Genomic DNA, 27947 nt, shown 5'->3' with positions numbered 1-27947 from the left:
GACAAAGCGAGACTCCGTCTCAAAAAAAAAAAAAACCCCACCTTTAACTTTGCAAGTTTATACGGTAGATTGTTCAAAGCACATCTGATCTCAACACAATCCTGTGACATAGAGGTTCTTTTCCAGGTATCATATGAGGACGTTAAGGCTCAGAAAAGAGATGGTGAGTTGTCCAGAGTTTGACAGCAAATTAGTGATAGACCCTTTTCACAGGTGCTTTGTGCAAGGCCGACATTTAGTAGATGTTCAGTAATTTTTTTTTTTTTTTTTTTTGAGACAAGGCCTCACTGTGTCACCCAGGCTATAGTGCAGTGGCACAGTCATGGCTCACTGCAGGCTCAACCTTCTGGGCTCAAGCGATCCTCCCACCACACCCTCCCGAGTAACTGGGACTACAAACATGTACCGCCATGCCTGGCTAATTTTTTAATTGTTTTTAGAGACAGAGTCTCACTATATTGCCCAGACTAGTCTTGAACTCCTGAGCTCAAGCAGTCCTCCTGCTTTGGCCTCCCAAAGTATTAGGATTACAGGCGTGAGCCACCATGAGTGGCCAAAAAATATTTATTAATTGAAAATTTTAATACATTCTCAGGGATCAACTTAAGGTCTCCTAACTCTTTGCCCAGTATTCTTTCCATTAAGATCGCTTGGTGGGGCCAGTGGTTGGGTTTCATCTCAGGGTGACCAGATGGTAAAGAGAGGGAGGGCTGGATCTCTGTCACTATTGATATGCTGACAAGGATGGCATTTTCTGGCCTTTGCTGCAGTCCTTATACATACTCCCCACTACAGAAAGCCCAGATTCAGTAGTCTCTGGGCTGCAGACTCAAGCCTTTGCTCCCTGTAGTATACTGAACAATGACACCAGTGACCCCCAGCTTCTCACTCTGCCTTCTCCTTTATTTTCTGTCTCATCAGTGTCTTGCCTCTCCTTCTATTCTGCTGATGGATGAGGAACTTGAGCTCATCTCACAAACATCAACTACAAGGTTCACTGTTAAGGAGTTGTTGTGTCACATACCTTGGGAAACCATTTACTGAAAAACACCCACCTAGGATTCTTTCACCTGTTCGCTAGCAGAAATTTCACTGGTTGCCAGGGTAATGCTGGAGGCTGGGATTGCAAAGATTAATAAAACAGTCTCTGCCTTCAAGGAGTTCAGAATTTAACGGAGGGAGACAGATATGTAAATACAAAAGTGCAGCAGATGTTGCAGTAGAGGTCAGCAGAGAGTATCTGGGTCCAGAGGAGGGAGTGGCTGGATCTGCCTACAGGGTGGGAAACAAAAGCTTTCCCAAAGAGTGTTCTATAGGGACATCACATCACATCAGTGGGTTTGTACTCAGAACACTCATGGCCCCAGCCACACCACCAGGTCAGAAATTGGTTCCCGGCTGGGCATGGTGGCTTACGCCTGTAATCCCAGCACTTCGGGAGGCCAAGGCAGGTGGATCATTTGAGGTCAGGAATTCGAGACCAGCCTGACAAACGTGATGAAACCTTGTCTCTACTAAAAATACAAAAATTAGCTGGGCGTGGTGGCGCATTCCTGTAGTCCCAGCTACTTGAGGGGCTGAGGCACAAGAATCGCTTGAACCTGGGAGGTGGAGGTTGCAGTGAGCCGAGGTCGCACTCCAGCCTGGGCGACAGAGTGAGACTGTCTCAAGAAAAAAGAGAAAGATATTGGTTCCAGTCTTACTTTATTGATGAAGCTGTCTCTCTCTTAATCTTACTCAATGTTCAGAGTATGATATTTTGAGCTATCTGTTAAATGGGGGCAATAGTAATACCATTTTCATTTAGAAAATTCTTGAGCATTTAACTTGCATTATCTTAACATTATCTCGTTGAATTCTCCCAACAGCCTTATGGAGAAAGTACTGTAATATTATTCCCATTTTACAAATGAGAAAACCAGGCACAGAGAGGTTAAATCATTTACCTAGCATCATACAGCCAACATATAGCAGAGCTGGGATTTGAACCCCAGGTAGTCTGATTCCAGAGCCATTTTCCTAAAACAGCCCCAAAAAGAGCCATTATGACCTTGATGTAATTCTTACCTCAAAGAGTTGTTTAAGGATGAGAATTTAAATACTTAGCAATGTATCTTCCATGTAATAAGCAATTAATGTAATGATCATTTATATTACAAAACATTCTTTCCTAAATGCTGGGGTGGATTGGGCTGTTGCAAAGATATCCCCTTCCGGTCTCTCTCCAACTTTTCCTAGCTTTAGCATCTGTGCAGCCTGCGGCTTTGTATCTTAAACAGCATAGATAAGGAAGGAGGTGGGGGTAGGGCATGGGGGCTGTGGTATGTGGCTCTGCTGGAGTTCAATTCAGCAGATACTCCCTAAGCATCCACTCTGGGCTAGAGCCTGTCTTGATGGCAGTGGGGATGCCAAGATGAAATAGATTGTGGTCCCTGCTGTCCAGGAATTCACAGTCAGTCTGGGAGGAGAGGTGACACCGAAACAGATTATTTTAATACAGTCTCCTCAGATGGATCTTAGCCAGCACATCAGACCCCACTGCCCACAGCTCATACCACAACTAGCAGGGCAAGAATGCCTTACTATTATATTGATTGTTAAAATAATAATCCTGTTAATATCTTTGACATCATTAAAGTCACTGTTATTAATGTAGAAAGTAGTAATATCTTAGAGAAGGTCACCAGCTACTCGAAAGAGACTTTTAACGTGCTCAATTGGAAAAACCTATTTTATTTTTATGGGTAGGAGTGTTCCAAAACTGCGGGTAGGGCTGAGGGTGTCCTTGGCTTGGGGACTATACTGTGGGGAAGGATTTATGTCCACCCAGCCTCCCTCCTGGCCACCCGATGTGCTCCATAGTTATCACATACTTTATAGCTTCTTGTACCCAGGCACATTTTTTTATTTGGCAGAATGAGCAAGAACCGGGGAGGTAGCTTTCTGAGGCAAGACGTCTGTCAGGAGAGGCAGTGACTGAGTGCTGAGATTGGCAGGGGCTATTGCCAGGGCAGCTAGGGCTTTGTGGAGTGTCTGTCTTATTGCATATATTACCTCCAATTAATGGATCCATGGACACCATCAGTGCTTCCACCACATGCCTAGCAGTGTGCCCCAAAATCTCTGTGCTGCTTGAGGAGAGAAGACTAACACATGAGACAAAAAGGGTTTGGCACAAGATGGGATGCTTTTCTCAGGGGTTGGATTGGTGGTTCAGATGCTCAAAAGCTATAGGGACTTAAGAGTGCCTCCTTACTGAGCACTGGGCTGCATACGACATCAGAATGGGTGATGGCCCTCTCTTAGTGTCCACAAAGCCCTTTCTGATCTGATCTCAGCTAGGCGCTCTAGTATCATTGGCATCATTTCTTCTTACATCCTGGACCCTGGGCAAACCACAATACATCATATTATTCACTAAATGTGGGATCTCTGTCAAACTTCTGTAACTTTCCTTATGCTGTTTCCTCCTAATTGTACTCTCTTCCTGTGTGGGGGTTAACTTCAACTCATCCTTCAGGACAAGATTGGAACTTATTGATGACTCTTCTTGTCTGAGTCTTCTCCCTTTCTTTCTGTGCCTTAGGTAATTGACATGCCTCCAAGTTCCTAGTTGCTCCTGTCATAGACCTCATCATGATGAAACATAGGTTCTGGTTTTCTTGAGGTCTCCACCACTGACTGGACTATAAATTCTTCTGGGGGAAGATTGTACTTTATTAGCCTCTGTACTTTTATACAGTATCTGGCAGTAATAGGTGGACAATAAATGATTGTTTGATAAATGAGTAAATCTTTCTAGCATGTTACTCCTCTACCTAGGAACCCACAGTAACTTCATGGCACTCAAAACTTTGTAGACTCAAAAACTAGTAAACATAGTAGACTGTATATCTTCACATGTACATAAAAACAATAATGAGGATTTGATTTTCCCTACTAATTTAACTCTACCCTCCATACCCACCACCTGCCCAATATGGCAATACATGATGCTGCGACGTTGCCATGAAAGTGACATTCATTGGAAATAACAGTGTAAATTGGTATAACTCTTTTGGAAAGCAGTTAAGCAATGTCTTGCCAGAGCCAATAAAATGTTCATATATTGGACCAGTAATTCCACTTCTGGGAGTCTGTCCTAAGGAAATAGTCTAGTTTATACAATAAGCTTTCCCTCAGATGCTATTGTTTATAATGGTGAGAAATTGGAAGAAGCCTAAAAGACCACCAGTCTAAACTATGATATATCTACTCAGGGAAAACTACAAGCTTTTAAAGCAGTAGTGTAAAAAATGATGCTTACCGAAAACTGTGCAGCAATAAGGACAAATATGCTATAATATATATAATAAATGTATTATAATGCTAATTGAAAAAATTAGACTGCAGAGTTGAATGAGGGATCTAACCACGTAATCCAAACATAATGTGCAAGAAAAACACTGGAAGGAAATACACCAACATGCTAACAGTTATGTCCCATAAAGGATTGGGCGTTTAGCAGATGATTTCATATGGTAATTTCAAATAATAAACTTACTAAATATAATAGCACAAATTCTTACCCAAATTATTGGTTAAGAATTTTGAAATAATAAACCACCCAGGTGTAGTGGCTCACGCCTATAATCCCAGCACTTTGGGAGGCCAGGGTGGGCGGATCACGAGGTCAGGAGATTGAGACCATCCTGGCTAACACGGTGAAACCTATCTCTACTGAAAATACAAAAAATTAGCTGGACATGGTGGCAGGCGTCTGTAGTCCCAGCCTCTGATCTTAATTTCCGTTTTAAACAAAGAAGTGATATGGTAATATATTACTCTGGTGACAGTAGAGGATTATTTAAAGAATGGTAATAAGAATGAAGAGAAGGGAGCTACATTCTAAAAATACTGAGGCCAGATATGCAGGTTGTGGTGAATAACTCAGTATGTGGGGGAAACATATATGCCTAATAGAGAACATTGGCTCAAGGAGTTTAATGAGATGTCCAAGGTCACACAGATAGTAAGTGGCTGATCCTGGATTTAAACCCTGTTCTGTCTGTCCAAAGCCATGCCCTTTCTCCTGCAGCTGAGACACCTATCACAGTTTTGGAGAAACTTTTTTTTTTCTTTTAACCAGTTGCAGTGTAGAAGCTTGTTTAGCGTAGCGCCTCCTTTTTGAGGGGAAGGGGGCCAGGAAGGGTTAATTCTTTCTAAGACAATGACAAGGGGGAAAGACCATAGATACCAAAGCTGCTTCTATCATGATCAGTTGAACTGATGAGAAGTTCAGTAGGCATTAGGTGTGTCATACCTGTCGTTTTGAGGGCTGTTTTTTGTGAAGTTGCAGTGGTTCATTGGTTGGCTTTTGTTTGATGCTTAGCTTATGGTAGCAGGGCCTCTTGGACATAAGCATGCATATGTATACCGTATTACATGCTAATGAACATTTTGTTCATTGCACCAAGTTTATTAATGATGCTGCTGCTGCTGTGGGAGTGAGAGAGGGGTCAGGGTGGCAGCTTCAAACAAGGGACAATGTCTAAGCTGCTCTCTGGAAGGAAGGGTTCACCTGACCATACAGTGCCCTATCCCCATACTTACCTCTCAATGACTAATCCAAGAAAAGTTGATTTTGAACTTGAGTCTATCCTTTGAAGTATGATACTTATCCCTTCGGAAGAACCTGTTTCATATTGATGTGTTCACTCTCTGACCTTGGGTTTACTCTCTGCACTAGGGTTTGCCTAATAGAGAACATTGGTTCAAGGAGTTTAATGAGATGTCCAAGGTCACACAGCTATTAAGTGACTGATCCTGAATTTAAACCCACTAGGGTTTACTCATTTATAAAGTGAATGACACATAACTACTCAGAGAATTGTTGTGTATAGATTCAGTAGCCTTAACTCCTGAAGAGGCTTGTAAGCCACATTAAAGAATTTGAACTTGGTTCTTTATGGTGGGAAGCCCCTGAAGGATTTTAAGCAGGAGGCGGCAGGGGCACACTTGATTGATCACACAGGAGGCAGATGCTTAGTTATGTTTGTGGAGTTAGTGTTGTTACCAGGGAGACAAAGGCAGGGTGGCTGCGACTGTGGCATCATTCTCAGTGGTCCCCTTTAGACCAAACATGTGGCACTGTGGGAGATGATGCTTAGAGCCCTAAGTTATGTTTGGATCAGCACCCTGGAGAGAGGTCACCCCTTCCTTCCTTCCCCTGCCTGAATGTGGGAAATTCAAAATATATGTTGATGCATATGCTGTCTTGTAGGGTCAAGCCTTTGGGGCTGTGAGGGGTGCCACTTAGTGTGTTCAAGGAGAAGGATTGTTGTAATGAGGAAAATACTGATTCCGCATGAAAGGATTTTAATCAACTGCCCTGATACCTGAGGGACACAGTACTTGGCTGGAGTGCTGAGTTTTGCACCATCCAGCCCTTGCTTCCAGCCTGTTGGCTTCCTGCCTGGGTGCCTCTGTCTAGGAAGACGTGCAGCAGCTATCCATCCTGGGAATATTCCTGTCCATGCTTATGTAGCACATCTCGGGGAACAGAACATGTTATCTCCTTTGACCCTCACAACAACCTGTGTTACCGGGATTTTTATCCCCGTTTTACAGGTGGGGAACTGTGAACCTTAGAGAAGTCAAGTGCCTTTTCAGGGTCATACAGCTAGTGGAGACGGGATTCAGGCCCCAGCGCTCCATAGGCAAAGAGAAATCCAAAGCTAATAAGCCCCCATTACTATTTTAACTTAGAGCTGTGCTTGTTGTGGGAGGAGTTAAGCCTTCCTCTTATACGGGATGGGAAATGAGAACAGGATGCGCTACCACAGCACAGCCTTCTGCACCCTGACTCAGGATACAGCAGCCACAGAATGTAGAAGTTCCATCAGAGACACAGAATAGTGAGCAACTGGGGGCTTCTTGCAGTATCAGTCCCTGGGGCCCTGTTGCCCAGCAGGGGAGCTTAATCTGCTCTATAGGGTCCTCAAAGCACAAGGAGGCCTTTGGTGGGAACCTTTGCTTAGGGTCCTCTTCCTGCCTAATTTCTCAAGTTGTATTCCTTATGAGCTCTGGCAGCTGCAGTGTTCCAGATGCTCATTTATTTATTCATTCATTCAGCACTTAATAAGTACCTACTCCTGTCTTTCCTTTTATGTTCAAGGCACGTTTCCAAATAGTAGAGTTTTGGTGATACACTTGAAGAGACTTTATTGCATCCACAGTCATAGTATTTTTTTCCTTGATCACAGTTCAGCTCTAGGTTAATGTTCCATTAGAACTGACTACCTTCTTTTTATACTCACATGGAAAAGTTCTTGCAGGTTCCAACAACAGCAATAATAATTGAGATTGAGCATCCCTAAGTTGAAAATCCAAAATTCTCCAAAATCGGAAACTTTCTGAGTGCCAACATCACATTCAAAGGAAATGCTCATTGGAGCATTTCAGATTAGGGATGCTCACTCAGCTAGTTAAGTATCTGCAGATATTCCAAAATCCCTAATCTGAAACACTTCTTGTCCCAAGCATTTGGATAAGGAATACTCAACCTGTAGCAGCAGGAGCTAATATATTTGCATGCTTTCTGTTGTGCTGGACACTATTCTGAATGTTTACATGAATTATTTTATCCTCTAACAACCCTAGAGATATGTATTGCTATCTGCGTCTTACAGGTGAGATAGACACTTCCCGAAGGTCATGTCATAGCCAGTTCAGTAACAGAATGAAGGCGTTTGGTTTCAGTTCTCTCCTGATGACATTCCATGTCCTCTCACACAGGAGTAAAGATTCAGGCTTTGGCTCCTGCTTGATGGGAAGCCATGTATTTAACTCCTACACACAGCAAGCTTTAAGTCTTTCTACACTGTGTCATATGACCCACTCAGCTCTGAGTTATGCTGAAAGATAACACTACATAAGCTCAAAGCAAAAAGCAGTTTTGTACACTGATGAAAATTTGACCGCACACGTGGAAGATTGAAGGTGCACTATTGTACCTTTGAACACTGGTGAAGAGCGACTCAATTTGCCCCATCGTAGTCTTAGGTAAGTACAATAGCATTCAGGAATCAATCTGGTTTCCATCCCTCTCAACTCCCTAGATGGAGAGAGAAGACTGGTTTGTAAACAGCCATGATACAAGACAGAAAATGAGAAAACCTTTTATTCCTTTCACTCTGCTGGCTAGTTTCGTCGTGTTCTTCAAAGTATGGAGAGAGAGTCTGGAATACCAGACTCTTCAGAAATACATACTCAGGCTCCAGGAGAGTGGTTCCAGTCCCCCATAAGCCTAGATCGTCTTCCCTTGCAGGATGTAGCATGATGTAGAGCAGAGACCAAGATAAATCACCACTCGAAGTTCTAGGTGGCAAGTCACTCTGCCTATCCCCTTCCCTCGAGAGAGAGACAAGAAGAGGAAAAAAAACTGGATAGTTTTTGTAAATTAGTCTGACACTGATATCTAAAAACAATCAGGCTCAAGGACTTGGAAAGAAATGAAGTAAACTTCATGCTTTCTTTGCTTTGGTTTCATAGAAGTTCACAGTTGGGCAAGAGTGGCTTAGAGCTATGTTACTCAAAGTGAAGTTTAAAAAGCAAAACAAAAGAAAAAACTGCTTCTTCACCACAAATAGTTTTGAGAAGTACTGACTTATTTAGTGTGACAATGTGAAAAATAACCTCAGTCTTTTGATTGTAAAATGAGATTAATAATACTTGCCTCAAAGTGCTGCTTTGGGGATTATTTGATGGTAAATAATGTTTTGAGTACTTAGTATTTGCCTACTGCTGTGCACTGTACATGTATTATTTAATCTTCTCCACAATTCTGTAGTAAATTTTCTGAAACTTTGGATAGGTTATAGGATTTGCCAGAGATCAAAGGTGTGGTAAGTAAGCAAGTAGGTAGGATTTGAATGGGAGTTATGTGGCGTGTTCTGTGTAAGGAGCCTGTTCCCCATGTGGGCTCCCTTGTCACTGTATCACCAATGGTAGAGATCTGCTTTCTTTTTTTTTTTTAATGACTCTAACTTACTTTGTTACCTTGGGCAAGTCCCTTTCTCTGAGCCTTAATTTTTCTTATTTACCCTCAAGGGTATGCCACATGACCTAGGTTTTTTTGTTCCCTAGATCACATGGCATATCCTAGGAACCAGGGACTTTATTCATCTCTGGTTCCACAGCATCTAGCTAGATAGGCCTGGCATATAATGAGTATTCAGTACTGAGGCCATTGGTTACTCTAGAGGATCTGTAAGATTCCTTTTACTCACTTCTTTCTTTGAACATCCTACATACTTTATCCTCTGCCTTCCCCACCCTTCCTCAACATCATATTTCCTGCCCAGTTCATAGGACAGCATGACCTTATTTCCTTATGTCTGCTTGTCGTAAGCAGTCTTGATCCTGCTGTACTTTCAGACAGCCCACATGGTACCCATGTTTTTATTGTCTGTGAAATGTGTCTAGGATAAACCACCAGGGATATAAGTTAAGGGGTAGAAGGGGCCTGCTCACAAAATCAGAAGAACACTCTTATTCCATTCCTACCCAGTTGGGCCTGGGCCTACGGCAGCCCTGCCAGGCCTGAGTAATGGCCATAGCTTGGAGCAGGGTTTTCCTTGAGCTCCATCGGGATTTCTAGTAATTGGAACATGGCACCTTCCAACTTGTAATGGATGGCAAAACAAGAGGGGCATTTGTCACTGCCTGACTTCCCTGTGGGAAAGAGGCTCATAAGTCACAGCCGACAAACCCTTTGATGACTTTTAAACTTCATTTACAGAAAAGAATAGCTATAATCAACCAACAGCAAGCAGTGACTAATCTTGCCACATTATCACTGTGAGGAGCCAACCCTTAAGGCATAGGAAGGGGGCGGGGGTCATCCCCAAAGCTCACAGCAAGTGCTGATTGGCTCTTGGACTTGAGAGTATGCCTTCAGCTAGGCCCTGTGAGTTTATGCTCAAAGGATCGGTGTTAGGAGGTAGAGGAAGAAACTGACCAGGCAGATACAGGGCATGCCCAGTTTTGAAGCCGTTCTGGGCCAAGATTATGAGATCAGCTCTGGTGTCGCACATATTCATCCTACCTCTGCCATTTCCTGGCTTGAGTGAGACCAAACACCAAGCCTTAGTTTCCTCATATGTGAAATGGTCATAACATATATCGTCACTATCTCATAGCAAAAGCCTTAGTGCAGTTCCTGGCATGTAAGTACTCCTCAAGTATTGATGATGATTATCATGATCACATGTTTGGGCCTGGAGTACCTTTTGTGGTCACATGGTTTAAAAGCTAGGTTATATGGCATGTCAGCAAAGCCAGGACCATTCTTCCTGTGGATGGGGGCTCAGTGGGAGCAATCTAATGGAACGGGAATAACACAGGCTTTAGAATCAGACAAGCCTTTGAGTCTTTCCATCCAAAGCATGCAACTTAATGTGACTGTAGACAAATTAAGTTGTTTCTGAGTATCAGTTGTATCTGTAGAGTGCAGGTGATACTACATATCTCAATAGATTGTGATCAGGATTACAAGCGATTATGCCTGTAAAGCTTTCAACTCAGTGCCTGGTATAAAGTTCTACATATTAAATTGTGTGTTCCCTTTTTGTTCTCCCTCAAGGCAAGAATAAGTATGCATCTCTCCAGGGAAGCAGGAGACAACAGTGAAGACATTCTTGTATTTCAAACTTCTGTTTCCAGCTCTATGTACAGGAGGAAGAGGAGAATAAGGGGATCAAAGAGGAGAAAGGGATACCTTTTGTATATTGTTCCTTCCTCCTGCCAGGCCTCTCCCACTGTCACTACTCAATGGGAATTCCTCTTAAACACTTTCCCTTTTGGTAGAGCCTTCCATGCTGCTCCTACCCCTTCTCTGATCTCCCAGACTACTTTGCTTGGACAGTAGACCATCTCAGGGCATGTGTGCCTTGTGGCCATGATAGATGTCCCCTGCTGGACGGGGAGTTGCTTGAGGTCCCAGACCCAACTGCTGAATAAATAAATAAATGATTGATTTGTTAGTTATTTGATAATACCCAGTCCATAGTTAGCTCCATATTTGGATATTTATAATTACGATCAGATGGACAAGTAGGTGTTTGGATGACTTCTATGGCAAAAAATAAAGAGGCTGACAATCATTTGTAGGTCCTTAATTCTAACCTAGTATCAGGGATTATAGGCATAAATTGCCTACCCATCCCTCCTTAACTTGTCCCCTTCCTGGAACTAGGAAGGGGAGCTTGTTACAGATGGTAAGCCTCAGCCTAAGGCCCCAGACAAGAGTAGAGTTAGTGTTCAGGATGCAGGAGGGTGGGATTATATACCCAGACCATGCTATGGGGAGATAACTGAGGCCTGCCTTCTGTTTCTGCTTTGGGATGTCCTCTCAGGGCCTATCAGATACGGATACCAACGTCAGTAGTATAGGACCTCACAGTACAGTTGAGGGGTGAGAATGACTCAGCAAGGCTGGAACCCCTCCTGGCTGGTATTCGCTCCTCTCCCAGCCCCATACAGTAGTGGTCTGACAGGAATGGGGCGGGGACACCTTTATGAAGTTTCTAGGTTTGGTTGCAGATACTAGGACAAGGGAGAACATGCATAGGCTCCCTACTCCCTACCCCCAGCTCCCTTCCTCTCAGGCAAAGTGTGGTGCACAGGGAGATGACATAGTAAAGAACATGTCATCTTAGGGCTAGGATGTGGAGGAGCTAGAGTGCCAGGCTAGGTTCATCTGTTTTCATAGAGCATTTGGGTTATCCAGTTTCTTAATACCTACCAGTCCTACCCATTATACCGGCACTTTACTCATATTGTCTCCAGTTCTTATTCTAATTCTGGGAGGTAGGTATAATTTCCACTTTACAGTTGAGGACTTTCAGGCCCAGCAAGGTGAAAGGATATGGCCACAGTTACAGTTTTAAGTGATAGATCTCGGACTGGAGCTCAGTCCTGTCTGACTCTAGAGCCTGAGCTATTTTTGCTATTTCATATGCAGTTGTCCTTTGTTACTACGATATCGTCTTTAAAAACAGGTTCCCAGAGAGAGGGCTTCTTGAAAAGCAAGTAGAGCAGAAGACTGGGGAGTGCTGTGTTTCCCAGCATCTCCACAGTGCCAGCACAGAGGAGGACATTCAGGAAATGTTTGTTAAATGAGTGAAGGAGATAGGAACTGGGTAATAATAGAAATTGGCATAATCCGTATCCTTTGATAGTATATTACAGATGCAACAGAGCACTTTCACATCGGTTAGCCTAGTTGATTCTTACATTGGACCTGAAAGGTAATCAGGGAAGAGATTATTTCTGTTTTCGGATTAAAGCCGAGAAGGCCTAGAGAAGTTACGTGACTTGTTGCAAGTCACATGACTAAGAACAGCAGAGCCAAGGCCAAGCCTTCTGGACCCGTAGCCTGCAGTGTTTACACTTCACCCATCCAGGAGCTTTTGCTGTTTGACATGCAGGGAGCTGACTCTTGAGAATGGTCAGGAACTAAAGAGCATTCCTTGGGAAATTAGTCCTGTCTGGCCAGTAATAATCATTTGGGCACTGCTAATGAGCCAGGACTTGGCCAGTTTAATGAGATTAATAGATGTTCTGTCATTCCTGGCTGCCTGATAAAAGCAGAAGCCTCCAGACCAAGGAGGCCCTGGACACTGATGAGTCTAATTGCTTGACTTTCTCCAGAAATAGTCTTCCCATCACTAGCAGCTATTTTCCTTCTGAGCCACCCGGATGTCCCCAGGGTTATCTACGGGCAGAGAGCTGGCCACAGGCTGCTGTTACCCTCATCCCCGTGCAGGAGAGTAAGGCCAGAGGTGCCCAGCAAGACTGAACCAAGACAGAGACTATAAAAAGCGCTGGGGGCATCAAGACCTAAAGCAGCAGCTCCTCCCTTGAAATGAGCATTTCAAGAGGAAGAGATTCAGTACTGGGGAGGATTTACAGAGTTCTCTGAGTGCCTGAGACTAGACTTGATCTGATAGGCATTATTGGGAGCACATGAGGGGTGACATGGCAGAGTATATTATAGAGTGTTAAGACAGCCATTGAGACAGTGGAATGGAGAGTGTCGAGTAAGAAGCCTTGATTCAGGACCCCTAGCTACACTCCCCTCACCAGCTGGTTGACCTTAAGTAAGTCACTTATCTTTGCTGATCCTTTTTTTTTTTTTCACTTATACAGTGGGACGGGATGGGTGCAGTGGCTCATGCCTGTAATCCCAGCACTTCGGGAGGCCAAGGCGGATGGATCAGGAGTTCAAGACCAGCCTGACTAGCATGGTGAAACGCCATCTCTACTAAAAATACAAAAATTAGTTGGCTATAGTGGTGGGCACCTGTAGTCCCAGCTACTCAGGAGGCTGAGGCAGGAGAATTGCTTGAACCCAGGAGGCAGAGGTTGCAGTGAACCAAGATCATGCCATTGTACTCTAGCCTGGGCTACAGATGTCTGGTGAGAGCCCTCTTACAAGTTCATGGACAACCATCTTTTCACTGTGTTCGCACATGGTGAATGATGCAAAGTAGCTGTCTGGGCCTCTTATTTATTTTGTAGAGATGGGGTCTTGTGATGTAGCCTAGGCTGGTCTCCAACTCCTGGCCTCAAAGGATCCTCCCACCTTGGCTTTCCAAAGTGCGGGGATTACTTGCATGAGCCACTTCCTGGCCTGCTCTTTTTCTTTAAAGGCATTAAACTCATTCTTGAGGGCTTTCCCTTCCCTTTGGGACCTAATCACTCCCAAAGCCCCACTTCCTAATACCATCATAGTAGGGATTAGGTTTCAACACAGATTTGGTGGAGGAGGCACACTCATACTACAAGAGATATAAACTGGCTTTGTTCACTAAATTCTGTGCAACCATGAGGAATTGTAATAGAAAAGGGAAAGGGCAAGGACCAAGGAGAGCATGAGTGGCTGACGCAAGGTAACATAATCTTGCTGGGGAAGTCAGAACCCAAGGCATCCCTGTGCCATGTGCAAGATAGCTGCAGATACCTGTTTCTGAGGTCCCGATTCCAGTTCTGGCTTTGCTCTGTTAACCAATTACCTTGCTTCTCTGAACCTGTCTCAGTTTCCCTATGTCAAACAGCTCCTCACAGGGCTGTTGTGAGGCTTAAATACTGTAATACCATGCAGCATTCAGTAATTAGTGGCTGTTTTTTTTTTTTTTTTTTGATGGGAAGTCTCGCTCTGTTGCCTAGGCTGGAGTGCAGTGGCGTGATCAAACAGTTCTCCTTCCTCAGCCTCCCAAGTAGCTGGGATTACAGACATACACCACCATGCCTGGCTTTTTTTTTTTTTCCTTTGTTTTAAGTGGAGACGGGATTTCGCCATGTTAGCTGGGCTAGTCCTGGCCTCCCAAAGTGCTGGGATTACGGGCGTGAGCCACTGTGCCCAGCCAGTGGCTGTTTTTACTGTGACGGCTCTTGGGGTATCTCATTTACCCAAAGTTCAGAGGTAACTTTTAGGACTTTTCTACCTTTGCGAACCCCTGTCACTTTTCTCCATGTTCAGGCTTGGCTGTCCTGTGTTCAAAAACAATTTCTAGCTGAAATGTTTCAACTGGAAAAAAATGAATTTGTTTTTGCCACGTTTCTTCTGCTCTTACTAGCCTGGAGAAGCAGGCCTATCCGTTTGAGCTGTAAATTGCATTTCAAAGCGTGTGTCCCTAGTGGATTTTAACTAACTTAAAAGGCCCAGGTTTTACGCAGCAATTGTTTCTCCTGCAGGTATAGGTGAAGGCACTTACTGGGGAGCCAGTCCCCAGTTTTCTGAAACATGGCTTTTTTTTTTTTTTTGAGACACTGTGGTCTCTCCCAGCTCCCCACTGTCTTGGGGCCTGTCTCTCACCAGCCCAAAATGACAAATGGAATGTAAGGACCCTAGACTTAGCGTCAGAGGACCCATGGGGTAATCTTGGCTCTGCTACTCACTAGCTGTGGCATCCTGGCCAAGTTTTTACTGTGGGTAAAACTTCCATTCCTCCGAGTGAGAGCATTTATAAGCTCCATGTGCACACAGGTCTCTGCTCATCTGACATTGCAGAAGTCTCTAGGAACAAATTTGCTTCTCTCCCTTCCCCCAACCACCAAGAACAGTCCTTCTACCCACCTCTCCTCAGCTCATTGCTAAACCTAGGACCCCTGGGGGCTGCAGACACCTTGCTCTCAATTACACAGCTAATCTGAGAGGCAGAGCTTGGCCCTGGGCAGGAAATAGCTTACCAAGTCAAGTAGCTCCTGCTGAATGGATGTCAATATTTTCTAGAGCTGCCACTCTAAGCTAGGTGGAAGCCTTGAAAAGCATAACAAGAATTGGGTGGGAGGGATTGAGTTGGTCTGTGGAGGTGGGTGTTTGGGTCAAAGATTAGAAAAAGGTATCTGGGACCTCTGCCCCAGTGGTCCTCACCACTTAAGGCAGTCCACAGCTAGACCTTCTCACCACCTCCTGGGACATAACGTTTAACCACTCCCTCCCTAATATTGATTGAACACTTACTGTACCTCAAGTTTTGTCAGGCCTGCCCTGTAACATTTGCAGGGCAGAGTAATAAGAGTACAAATAGAGACCCATGTACCATATGTTTAAACATTTGAAGGTTCTAAGTGAAGCTAATAAATTGTGATGTCCCTAACAACTTGGAATACCATGTCTGAATTTAGAATTCTTGGACTCATTAGGATTCTGTACCTGAACCTGGCAGTTCAGGGAGACCTAGTCTGGCCCCACCTCCTTTTCATTCCATTTCCCAATTCTATTCCTCACTTAGAGGAGCCTCATCAACATGTGTGTGGTCACTCAAGCCTTTCCACACCCTCCTAGATACCTGTCTCTTTGGGCTGAGGCAGTCCATACAACAGTAGCACATCCTGCCCATCCTGCTTCCAGAGGAGTGTGCAGGGCATGAAAGTGGATAGGGGGCTGTTTAGACGAGGAGCTCAGAGGTTGGGTGCCTAGAGCATGCCATAGGTGAGCATTTCTCCTTTTAACTGCAGACTTCTCACCTAGAGCAGCACTTGGAACCACATACATACACTTCCCAAGTCTCTCCTCTACAGATCAGAAAACTGATGTTCATATGCCATGGCTTCTGGCTGCCCCTCCTTGACATTCTACAGAATGTGTTCCACTCTGACCTTTACCCTCATCTAGAATGGGGCTTGCAGATGGCAGTATTGGAATAAAGAGGTGCAAGCCAGTGTAATTACAAGATCTTGTGAAAGACTTTAGGGTTTGCAAAGTTCTTTTATGTGCATCATTCCAAACCCCAGGGAATGAGAGAAAAGACTGGCAGAGCCAAACCTTAAAAACTTGGCTCACCAGTCAGGGAGGTGAGTACTGATCTTGTCACCATACCATGAACAGCTGTTCAGCAAATGCTTCCTGCTCAGTGGTGCTTGTGGCTCCCAGTAGAGGTCACTCTGTCTCCATCCACACCCCAGGCTTGGTTGACTCCCTCTAGGCAAAGCAGGTGGCTTCTCCCTGGGCCAAAACTGTAGCTCTTTGAGCTGAACTACCTAGGAGAGAATCATCTGATGCCCACACAGGGGCCCTATTAACTTCTTGTATACCCATCGATAGACAAAGAATTAACCCTTGAGTGGCTTGGCATCCATGTAGGAGAGGGACTGTCAGCGAGAACTGTGAGGAATGGCAAGCCCATGGGAACAACAAGCATTGAGCATTTCCTGGCTCGTATGCTATGCAGTGTGTTATTCTTTGTGTCCCTCACTGCCTAATAAGTGTAGATGAGTGGAACCACAGGTAAACTAACCAGAGTCTGTCTCTTTCCAAGTCAGTTCCAAAGCTGGAACCAGCCCCTTCATCAGTAGCAGTGATGGGACCCTCTCAGCCCCTTTTCTTTATCTGAGATAATGCACTCCTGACTCCAGTATATCCATTAGGTAAGCCTAACCCCAGGAGCAGTGTCTTCCCAAGTTGGGCTCAGGTCCAGCCTATGATTTCGTTGTAAACAGTACCACCTGCTGGTCAGAACATGCCAGCTTCCAGGCAGGGAGGATTTAGGAGAAAAGTCTCTTGTGGGATAAGAGATACAGATTTATTTTTTCCAGTTCACTGAAAAGAAAATCCCCCAAAATATTAGGTAAGTAGGCTGGCAGACTGATGAAAGTTTTTATATATGCTCTTTGGAGTCTTCTATCACCTGAAATGGTCCTAAGGTTAGGTTATTGAGATAGAAGGGTTCCAAAAGAGAGCGGCATCAACCCATACCCATGAGCAGAAGACTGGGCCGGGAACCGCGAATGCCAAGGCTTAAGTTAGGCTTTTCCTGCTGAAACTGAGCTTCTCTCCTTTTCCCTTTCCCCGTGGTGCCAATGCCTAGCCATAAACTCTGCGGGAAAAATTTGTACAGCCCTTTGGGGTAAAAGACCTGACCAGAATATAGAGAGCAAAGGGTAGGTGCAGTCTTATGTCTACGCCAAACAGAAAAATATTTGAACGAGTTAGTATTAATATGGGTAACTAAAAAATAAATTTATTAAAAATAATTCTCAGGTGAATGTGCTGATTTTCTGTGGTATCTAAATCGGCTTTAGCTCTGGGAAGCAAAATGATAAAGTTGAAAGAAATAGACTTTAGGGACGGACTGACCTGGGTTTGAATGCTCGTTACTAGTAAGCTAATGAACTTGTCAATTAATTTCTGGTAAAATATGAGTAATCATGACATTCATTTGTGGGATCTTGGGATTATTCAGTATTGTATGCCACCCTTAGCCCACAGCGAGTACCTGGTGAGGCTTTGTATTAGTCCATTCTTGCACTGTTATAAAGAAATACCTGAGATTGGGTAATTTATAATGAAAAGTTTAATTGGCTCACAGTTCTGTAGGCTGTATAGGACTCTGCTTCTCAGGAGGCCTCAGGAAATTTACAATTGTAGTAGAAGGAGAAGGGGAAGTAGACATGTCTTCATATGGCCAGGGCAGGAGGAAAAGAGACAGTGGGAGGTACTACACTCTTCTAAACAACCAGATCTTATGAGCACTCACTATCACGAGAGGAGCACCGAGGGGGAAATCCATGATTTCAGTCACCATGATCCAGTCACCTCCCACCAGGCCCCACCTCCAACACTGGGGATTACAATTAGACATGAGATTTGGGCACAGACACAAATTCAAACCATATCAGGCTTAGCTAGCATACCCTTTTCAAAATGGCTGGTAGCAGCCGGGCGCGGTGGCTCCAGCCTGTAATCCCAGCACTTTGGGAGGCCGAGATGGGCGGATCACGAGGTCAGGAGATCGAGACCATGCTGGCTAACACGGTAAAACCCCATCTCTACTAAAAAATACAAAAAAAAAAAAAAAAAAAAAAAAAAAAAAAAAATTAACCGGGCCCGGTGGCGGGCACCTGTAGTCCCAGCTACTCGGGAGGCTGAGGCAGGAGAATGACGTAAACCCGGGAGGCGGAGCTTGCCATGAGCTGAGATCTGGCCACTGCACTTCAGCCTGGGCGACAGAGCGAGACTCCGTCTCAAAAAAAAAATGGCTGGTAGCAATTCAGACAGGTCTGTGTCTGGATCAGACTAAGCAGTTTTGTTTTCTTTTCTTTGTTTTATTTTTTTGAGACAGAGTCTTGCTCTGTCGCCCAGGCTGGAGTGCAGTGGCACAATCTCAGCTCACTGCAACCTCTGCCTCCCAGGTTCAAGCAATTTTCCTGCCTCAGCCTCCCAAGTAGCTGGGATTATAGGTGCCTGCCACCACGCCTGGCTAATTTTTTGTATTTTTAGTAGAGACAGAGTTTCACCATGTTTGCCAGGCTGGTTTCAAACTCCTGATGCACCTGTCAGGTGATGCACCTGTCTCGGCCTCCAAAGTGCTGGGATTACAGGTTTGAGCCACCACGCCCAGACCCTGCAATTTTCATCATGTGGTGGTCTAGAGTAAACATCATTTGCAAATACCATGTGACCATGGTTCTACATTGAAGATCTTCAGATTTAGATCCTGAATGGAATAACATTTGAGATGAGCATTAAAGAAGTAGACTCAGAAGAATTAGAGTCAAGCAGATGAGGGGGTCACATCCCAGTCCTGCCATTCACTAGCATCGTGGCCTCTCTGAATGTGAGATTTCTCCCTTGTAAAATGTTGTGGTTCTGCGTATCATGTGAGTACCAAATGAGGGGATGTATGTAAAGCACCTGGCATGAGGTCAGCAGCCAGTATGTGGCAACTCTTGGTACCATGACAAGAAAATAAGATGCAGAAACAGGTAAGCTGGATGCTATAAGGGTTAAGGAAGGTAAGAGGCAATTCATTTATCCAGGATATGGGCCGTGGGCAGTCCTTGAGTCCAGCCCAGGGACCCAACTTCACAGCAGCTCTCTCTCTTCAGGTAGGCACCATGTCCTTGAAGATGCAGGCAAGCAACGTGACCAACAAGAATGACCCCAAGTCCATCAACTCTCGAGTGTTCATTGGAAACCTCAACACAGCTCTGGTGAAGAAGTCAGATGTGGAGACCATCTTCTCTAAGTATGGCCGTGTGGCCGGCTGTTCTGTGCACAAGGGCTATGCCTTTGTTCAGTACTCCAACGAGCGCCATGCCCGGGCAGCTGTGCTGGGAGAGAATGGGCGGGTGCTGGCCGGGCAAACCCTGGGTAAGCCTCTCTCCACTATATTCTCCTAGTATTCTCTAGAGTAGCTGCTATCACTATCCGGTTCTTAAACCCCTTCTCTGTTTCTCTCACCACTACCACGGCTCTGAGATTGTATAAATTTATAAGGTATGTTTAAGTAGTTATGAAATTAATCCCTGTAGGGAAGAATTTTAGAAGCCTCTGGAGAACACTTCTGACCTATCTCTGCTTTCTCAGAGCTTCTTAGTTACACGCTTTACAGTTCCAGTTAAAATGCAGATTCTCCAGAGAAAGAGACCAGAATGGCCTAGAACAGCCTGTTACACCGGGTACAGATCCCTTAGGTTAGAACTCTTTCTGAGAGCAAGCAGGAGGGTCTGGGAGCACAAGGAGAATGTGAATACGCTTGGCCTTGGTGTCACATCCATGTGATATGACTATGCTAGTGGTCTCTCTTGAAGTATGTACGGTGTTCATGTATGTGCATTTACTCCTGTGTATATGTGTATGTTTGAAAAGGGGTATCTATATGTGTTTTTTTCCTGAACAAGAAGTATATGGATTGACTGAACATGTGGAGATGTGTGGACGCATACCTTTGTATGTATAGGTGTAGTGTGTGTGAGAGAGAGAGAATATATTTGAATGTGTCAGCAGATACGCATATATTTACCAGGTATTTATTGAGACCTTTTCATGTAGTAAGCATTATTCTAGGCATGAAGGTGTTTGGTAGAACATCTGTGTGAATGTGCATTGGCTCATTTGCATGTTGGTAGTTGTCTATACTGAGTGTACTTGAGAGTACACATTATCTGTGTGTGACTTTCTTACCTGGATATGTGAATGTGTGTGTGAGGGTGGCTCTATGTATGTGTTCCCATGTACCTGAAGTGTTATGCATTTACATGAGTGTATTTCAGAATGTGTATGGGAATACTCGACGTGTGGGGGGGGTGGGGTGGGGGAGGACATGTTTATGAGTGTGTATGGATGGATCTGAAAGTGTACGGACATGTAAACAGGCATATCCATGTGATATCTGGATATGAATCTAATGTTTGAAGACTAGATGTGTGAAGACCTTTTTTGGTGCCATCAGTGAGCAGAATCCATGTGTATACCATGTAAGCACATGAATTGCTGTGTGTGTGCATGAGGGTGGTGGGTGTGGGCACACTACTGTCATGCTAGCATTCCAACTCTGCCTTCTCCCTCCACACAGACATCAACATGGCTGGAGAGCCTAAGCCTGACAGACCCAAGGGGCTAAAGAGAGCAGCATCTGCCATATACAGGTGGGGCTGTCTGTCTGTCTGTCTGGGTGGGATGGCTCTCTCTTTCCACAGAGGGAGTAAATGCTGGTGTGACAGTGTGCTGAGTCTAGAACTTGGGGAGGTGTTTGGAGATGAGGGCCTGTGGAAAGTGGGCTGAGTGGCCGTCCCTAAGCTCCAGCCCTCTCCCCTTTGTTTCCCCAGTGGCTACATCTTTGACTATGATTACTACCGGGACGACTTCTACGACAGGTGAGCAGGGGAGGGGCGTGCCCAGGCGTGAAACAGCCAAGCTGGAAGGGTCCTGAGAGATTGTTGGTGCAGCCCACTCAGTTCTCCAAATGAGAACCAAAGCCCAGAGGTTTGCCTAGGGTTGCTCCGCCAGTCAGTGGCAGAGCTGAGACTGGGGTCCTGTTCTGCGGATACCCAGGCCAGAGCTCCTACTGCCATAGCACACTGTCTACCACGCTAACTACCCTTTTTCCTTTTTGTCCTTGGTTGAGACTCAAGGAGACTGTACAGCCAAGAGCTGTATAAATGTGGCCAGTTGGAATACACAACAGGGTATAGCGCTGATTGCAAGGAGTTTGAGCCTTTCCCTCTGTGAAGTACCCAAGCAGCTGGTAGGAACCCCAGAGCTCAGTCTAAGCCTCTTGGGTTTATATTTAGAGACAAGAGGCCAGCAGCCATTTGGAAGTCTGATTAGTCCCTGATGGGCTGTGGCCTACCCTCTACTCCCAAGCCCTACCCAGACTCCAGCCCAGAGGCTGTGGGCTCCCACTACAACAGCACTAGCCACATTCTTGAGTAGAAATCATGGTAGAGACTAACTCAAATCTCTCCTCCTACCTCCTTCTCTCCCTCTGTCCATCTTAGCCCACCCCAGGCAGCCCAAGAAGAACAGTGCCTCTCTGAGCACCAGTCGTCCACCCCAACCCCCTGTGAATGGTTTCAGGAGACAGTGTGGTGTATGGGAAATACCCTGGGAGTTGGAAGATTTAGGTGCTAATCTCAGCTCTGCCACTGAATGGATTGTGTGACCTTGGGCAAATTCCCTTCCCAGTTTGTGAAATGGGTTTGCACCAAGTGATCTCTCCAGGCTCCTCCAGCTCTGGGATTCTGTGGTTCAGTGATTCTGACCAAGGCCAGAGCCGTCCCCTCCCCTTGGGGGCAGAAATGCAGGGTCTGGGATTGGATCCATTCCCAGAGACTCGCCATCTGCAGCCATCACCACCTCCAGGGAGGGGCTCCCTGAACAAAGGAGCCCCAAGGAATGGGGCTTTGGCCCACTGGTGACAGATTTCCTGGCTATTGTTAGGAAAAATGATATGGAGTATACCCCCTACAGCCGCAATTCCCTGAAAAAGGTGGTAGCAGCAGATGTGGGAAAGACTGCTTCTCAACCTACTGAGTTTCTGCCTGGTCAGCTGGAAAGGAAGCCCTCTGGGAGAGGGCTGGGAGATGACTTTGGTTGGGAGCAATGCACAGCCTGGGAGCCTTGGGGGGTCTAATTGAGCTGCCCAACCTTGATACTGTCCCAGGCCACTGGCCTTTGTCTCTGGAATGGAGCATGAAGGGTGTGGTGATTAAGGAGGTCAAGTAAGGAAAGGGCGTAGACTTCAGTCTTACGCCTCTGAGGTCATGGGCTCGTGAGCTGAGGGTCTCAGTACCCTGACCTTTCATCTATTAACACATTCTAAAGTGTGTTTTTAACCAAATTCTTTCATGCTATACCCTTGGGTGGACACTGAATTTGGGTAGCTGTCCTCATTTGGCATATGGGGAAACTGAGACTTAGGCAGGCTCAGTTGATCCGCACTCCCATACCTCTATATTCCTAGCTGGGGATTTGTGCTGCTTTGAGATTTGCTGCAAACTCTGAGCAGAGGTTGGGGTGGCAGTTGACCAAGCAGAAGTCAGGTCATGTAATAGAGCAGGCCTGGGTGTCAGGGGACCCAGGGATGTCTCCTCTTTTGAATGGAGTGTAACCACTACCACCTGCTGCCTTGCCTGCCCTTACTTGGCCTGGATGGTTGGAGAGGTTGTAGTGAGGTCGTGAGGATCCCAACAGCCATCAGGGTCCGGAGAGCCCTTCCTCTTCACTCCAGGGGTAGCTGGGAGCCTGCAGAGTTGTGTTTAGTGTAGGCCTCCCAGCCCCTCACCAGCCACACACATTTGGAGCTGGAGCTGCAATACCTGCCTGGTGGCCACAAGCCATGCTGCAGCCTTTGGCCCATCTGCCCTCACAGGCTCTTCGACTACCGGGGCCGTCTGTCGCCGGTGCCGGTGCCCAGGGCAGTCCCTGTGAAGCGACCCCGGGTCACAGTCCCTTTGGTCCGGCGTGTCAAAACTAACATACCTGTCAAGCTCTTTGCCCGCTCCACAGCCATCACCACCAGCTCAGCCAAGATCAAGTGTGAGTAACTATATCATCTTTTTTTATCATTAGCAAAATAATAGAATCACATTTTTTTACATTGGAAAATAGATAAAAGAACAAATCTTCCACAGTTCTGCTGCTCTAACACAACCAAGTATTTTCATGCATTTCTATGAGGAGACAGCTGTTTTAGGAGGAGGGGGTGGGTTGGGTAGGGTACAGAGGGTCCAGTGCTGGATATGGTGCCCAGTGAAGAAATGATGCCATCTTTCCTCTAGGAAGGATAAGGACAGGTCTACACAGGCCCACTACTCCACATTCACTCTGGTACACACATACTGCTTAACTAAGCACGCAGGAATTCAGATGGCAGAAGACATATGTTCTTGCTCAGGTGCGCACAGAAGAGCACACCACACATACACACCTGTGCTCCTGTCTTTCCTTGGTCCCTTTCAGAGTTGAGATATCGGGAGAAAAGAAAGCCAGGTTCAGAAGTGTTCACTGTCACTGTAGGGATGGATGCCAGTTAGTCCAAGGAGGAGGCCTTTTCCCTGAGTAGGGAAAAAAATAATAATAACTGCTTTCCTGGTTGAAAGAACAGGGCTGAGGTTTTGTGCTACTGTCAAGCCTCTAGCCCCATAGATGACAGCCCTGTCCCCCCTCCACTCCCAGTAAAGAGCAGTGAGCTGCAAGCCATCAAGACGGAGCTGACACAGATCAAGTCCAATATCGATGCCCTGCTGAGCCGCTTGGAGCAGATCGCTGCAGAGCAAAAGGCCAATCCAGGTCAGCCTCTGAGGATTCTCACCCACCTCCACGACTAGGGCACAGGGCAGAGCATGGGGAAATAATACATGGGAGAGAGGAGCTAGAGTGGCCCTGCAGATCCCGAGTCACCTGCACTCACCATGCTGAGGCCAGCTTCTGCTAAGGTGCTGCCCTAGACAGCTGCCCCAGGCTGAGTTTTATTCTCCCCTCCTCCACCCCTTCCCCTCAAGATGGCAAGAAGAAGGGTGATGGAGGTGGTGCCAGCGGTGGTGGCGGTGGTGGCGGCGGCGGCGGTGGCGGCGGTGGTGGCGGCGGCGGCGGTGGTGGCAGTAGCGGCAGTCGGCCACCAGCCCCCCAAGAGAACACGACTTCTGAGGCAGGCCTGCCCCAGGGAGAAGTACGGACCCGAGACGACGGCGATGAGGAGGGGCTGCTGACACACAGCGAGGAAGAGCTGGTGAGGGCCTGGCCAGGGGCACAACTGGGACTTGACTGCACTCCTACTCTCAGGAGACCAACAGGGCAACGGGCAGCCTGAACTGGTTGCCCCCACTGTGAACTCCCTCTTCTCTCCTTCCCAGGGGTTCTGGTCCTGGGGGAAAGAGGGAAGAATGAGCAGGGGGCACTTGCCTATCTCAGACACCATCAGAAGTCCCACTGAGCCTAGGGCAGACCTCCCCTAAGTGCAGGCGCATTCTGGCCTCCGGTTTCCACATGAGTTGGAGAAGGGGAGATTCGGACATAAGAGAGCACACACGGCCTGCAGAGCTTCATAGCAGGGCTGGGGTGGCTTATGGAGGCCACACCCAGGAGGTGGGTGTCACCTTCACTTGAGGATTTTCTAAAAGCCGTTGCTGCTTAAGCACGAAGCAAAAGCTGTCTCATAAGGGAGTGAGCTCCCCACCTATTACTGGAACTATTCAGGCTGAGGGCAGGAGGCCATTTGACAAGGAGCTTATGTTGAGTAGGAGGGTAGACCAAACTCTGAGTCTGTGGGATACGGGTTGTATACTTGCTCCTCATTTACTTAATGAACTCTCATTGAGCACCAAGACCCAGACCATACTCTCTAACTTCACATAACCTTAACAAGAGCCCTGTACTATGCAGAATATTCTGTTCCCACATTTTACCCTGTGAGGAAACTGAGACTCAAAGACTGAGTGACGTGCTTAGGGAATCAGCTCATAGGGACTGAACCAGGGTTGGAGTCTAGACTGACTTGCTGGATCTGCAGCTTTCTCCTTTTCAGCACTGCTAGGTTCTATCATGAGAACAGATGGGCTCATGGCCATGACAGTTAGGAGGTCTGCCTTATGCCCAACTCATCTCTCCTTTCAGTGTAGCCTGATCCTTCATCTTATTTGCTCAGGCATAGCAGTGTCCATAAAGGCTCTAACAAAGACTTAGATGCCGCCAGAGATGGGGAGCTCACCAGTCTATAAGGCTTTCAGCCTTCTCCAGTGCAGGCTGTCTATGCACAGAAATGGGGCTCCTGCGACTCCCAGAACATCCTTCACTGGCCCGTGTGGGGTCCTCAGACCACCCTCACAAGCTTCCAAGCCAGCTTTGTTGGCTGGTCCCATAGTCATTCCCCTTGGCTGTTCCTGCCTCTTCTGACTGTGTCCTCTAGATGCTCTCTGGACCCTGAAGTTTTTCTAGACAGATGGCTCAGGGCAGAGCTGCAGTGAGTGATGTGTGGTCTCTCTTACCTCCTCCCTATCAGGAACACAGCCAGGACACAGACGCGGATGATGGGGCCTTGCAGTAAGCAGGTACAGGGGTCCTGTCCTGATGGGCAGAGGGTGGGGAAGCAGTGAAGTGGAGGTTATTGGTTTTTCCCTGGATTGTGCAGAAAGTGTCATGAAGCATAACCTGGCCTGGTAGCACTGACTGTACCCAAGAATGAAGTCCCCTCCATATCTAGCCATCCCATCACACCCCTTCATTCCTAGGGCTTGCCATGCTGAGGAAGCAGGTGCCGTAAATGGGCCAGCTGGGCCCACCTAGCAAGGATTCCTTCCCTCAGCACACTCAGCCGTGTTGCCTGTCTCTGCCCTTGAGAGCTCCTAGTCTGGTAGAGGAAGATATAAGCCATTACCACCTAGTGTGAGCAGGATAACAATAGAGCGAGGCCAGGTCATGGAAGAGATGATGTGTAGCTGAGCCTGCTAGTGATTGAGGGAGCAATGTTGCACACCAGGGGAATGGCCTTAGCCGTACAGAGCTGTGACAGTCTTTGGTATGTGGTGAGGCCAAGAGCCTCCTGTGGCTGCAGTGCCCGCCTGGTTGGTAGAGGACTCTGCTTAGCATCAGAGGGTGATTGTGAAGGACGTATGTGTCAGGCTTAGGGGCTGGGATTTGATTCTTTCATGGGGAGGAAATGCCCTGTATGAGAGGAGCTACACCTGCTTTCTCTGAGTTCATCTTCAGTCCCACAAGCTGATGATTGTACCAATATAATAGATGTGGAAACAGATACTAACGGGGGCAGGGAGATAAGGTAGTAATTGATGGAGCCTGGATTTCAGCCTAGTGGTGTTAGGCTTCAAAGCCGACTCTCTGGCCACTGTTCACCATCTACTCTGCCCTACCTTGAAGGAAAGCCAGGCCACACCTAGCTCTGCCTACTCTCTGACCCATTCCTTTGGGGTGGCTTGGGTGGAGAAAGGTCACAAACACCAGTGTTCCAAGGGAGGTGTCTGGATAGATGACACATTTATGCTGTAGTAAGATATCCCACCAGCAAAGGCCTCAAGAAGAACTTTAGAAAATTCTACATATGCTGCAGTCTTCTTTTGGAACTTCTTGGTTTGTTTTGTCTGGAATGCAAACAAACCTCCATATCCAGCCATCCTGCTATACCCGTTTGTGCCTGATGCTTGCCAAAGCTTGTTAAAATAGTTCACAGGTGAGTTACATGGGCTCAGGTGAGGAAATGGAGGTTCAAAGAGCGGGTGAGACTTGCCCAAGGTTACATGGCCAGGAAATTATGAGGCCGCAGCCAGAGTGCAAGAGTATCTCTGTCTCCCGACATCATTCTACCCTTTCTTCCCTACCCCTGTTATCAGCACCAGGGTCTCTTCCTCTCGGCCTTAGTCTCTTCTTTGTCTCTCTCTCTCTCAGCCTGACAGGAGCAATGGCCACCAGCAGGTGAAGGGCATCGCTGCCCCAGGCCTCAAGCCGGGCACCCAACCCTGGATGCCACCCCCCAGCGGGTACCAGAGGAAAGCTGGCAGCAGGTGCCTCCTCCCCCAACGCATCCCAGCCAGTGCCATGTCCTCTGCAGGTGGAGTTACTGGCCTACTCCTTCCCCATGAGCCCTCCCTGTCTGCGCTGCCTAGGCCAGAGGGTAGAGCACAGGAGTTTCCCCACACTGCCTCCCCTCCCCAGGACACTCCCAGGCTTGGGTTTTTTCTATAGGTTTGGCGGGGGGCCACAGGGAGGGGACCCTGACAATAAAGCGATTGGATCCCAACCTGCTCTGAGATGGGATGATTTGTGTTTTCTCATGAAGATATCCCAGCCCTTCTGTCCACCAAAAAGCTGGTCTGGGGTGCCTAATACTGATCCATCTGGATCTTAGTGTCCTTGGGGGTGATTAAAATGGCCAGTGGGGCCACTGGGGAGGGTTGGATATGCTGGCCCATGAACAGCTTGCTGGCCAAAGGGTCAAGCAGTTGTGACCCACTTGGTTTACTCCATAGTGGGTCAAGACCTTATCTCTTTCCCCAGCTTCTAGGTCTGGTCTTTCCCAGCTCTTAAAAGGATTCTAGAGTCTGCCACTATGTACTTTCTCTCTTCTGACTTAGGACACTATAATTTTTTCACTTGGACTTTGTCCTCCCACCAGCCTCCCAATCTCCTGCTTCTGCCCTATACCATCTCCCAGCAGCCATGCCAT

At 46.6% G+C, this 27947-nt stretch overlaps 1 protein-coding gene across 3 annotated transcripts in view; it reads left to right on the top strand.

The window, feature by feature from the left end:
* RALY (RALY heterogeneous nuclear ribonucleoprotein) overlaps positions 1-27531 on the top strand; it is an 87715-nt gene extending 60184 nt beyond the window's left edge. The window contains exons 3-10 of one of the 3 annotated variants that reach the window (XM_011959458.1): positions 19375-19639; positions 20844-20916; positions 21097-21144; positions 23142-23308; positions 23948-24061; positions 24274-24500; positions 25770-25818; positions 27170-27531. In XM_011959458.1, the coding sequence (XP_011814848.1) occupies positions 19384-19639; positions 20844-20916; positions 21097-21144; positions 23142-23308; positions 23948-24061; positions 24274-24500; positions 25770-25814 (930 nt within the window). In that variant the 5' untranslated portion in view covers positions 19375-19383 and the 3' untranslated portion in view covers positions 25815-25818; positions 27170-27531. The remainder of the gene's footprint in view (positions 1-19374; positions 19640-20843; positions 20917-21096; positions 21145-23141; positions 23309-23947; positions 24062-24273; positions 24501-25769; positions 25819-27169) is intronic. The other 2 variants (XM_011959452.1, XM_011959465.1) reach the window with 2 other exon arrangements.
* Positions 27532-27947: the final 416 nt, after the last annotated feature.

The sequence above is a fragment of the Colobus angolensis genome, unplaced genomic scaffold, assembly GCF_000951035.1.
Source record: "Colobus angolensis palliatus isolate OR3802 unplaced genomic scaffold, Cang.pa_1.0 Scaffold114, whole genome shotgun sequence".
Lineage (NCBI taxonomy): Eukaryota > Metazoa > Chordata > Mammalia > Primates > Cercopithecidae > Colobus > Colobus angolensis.
Note: the sequence above shows the minus strand (reverse complement) of the source record. Positions and strands in the feature narration are given on the sequence as shown.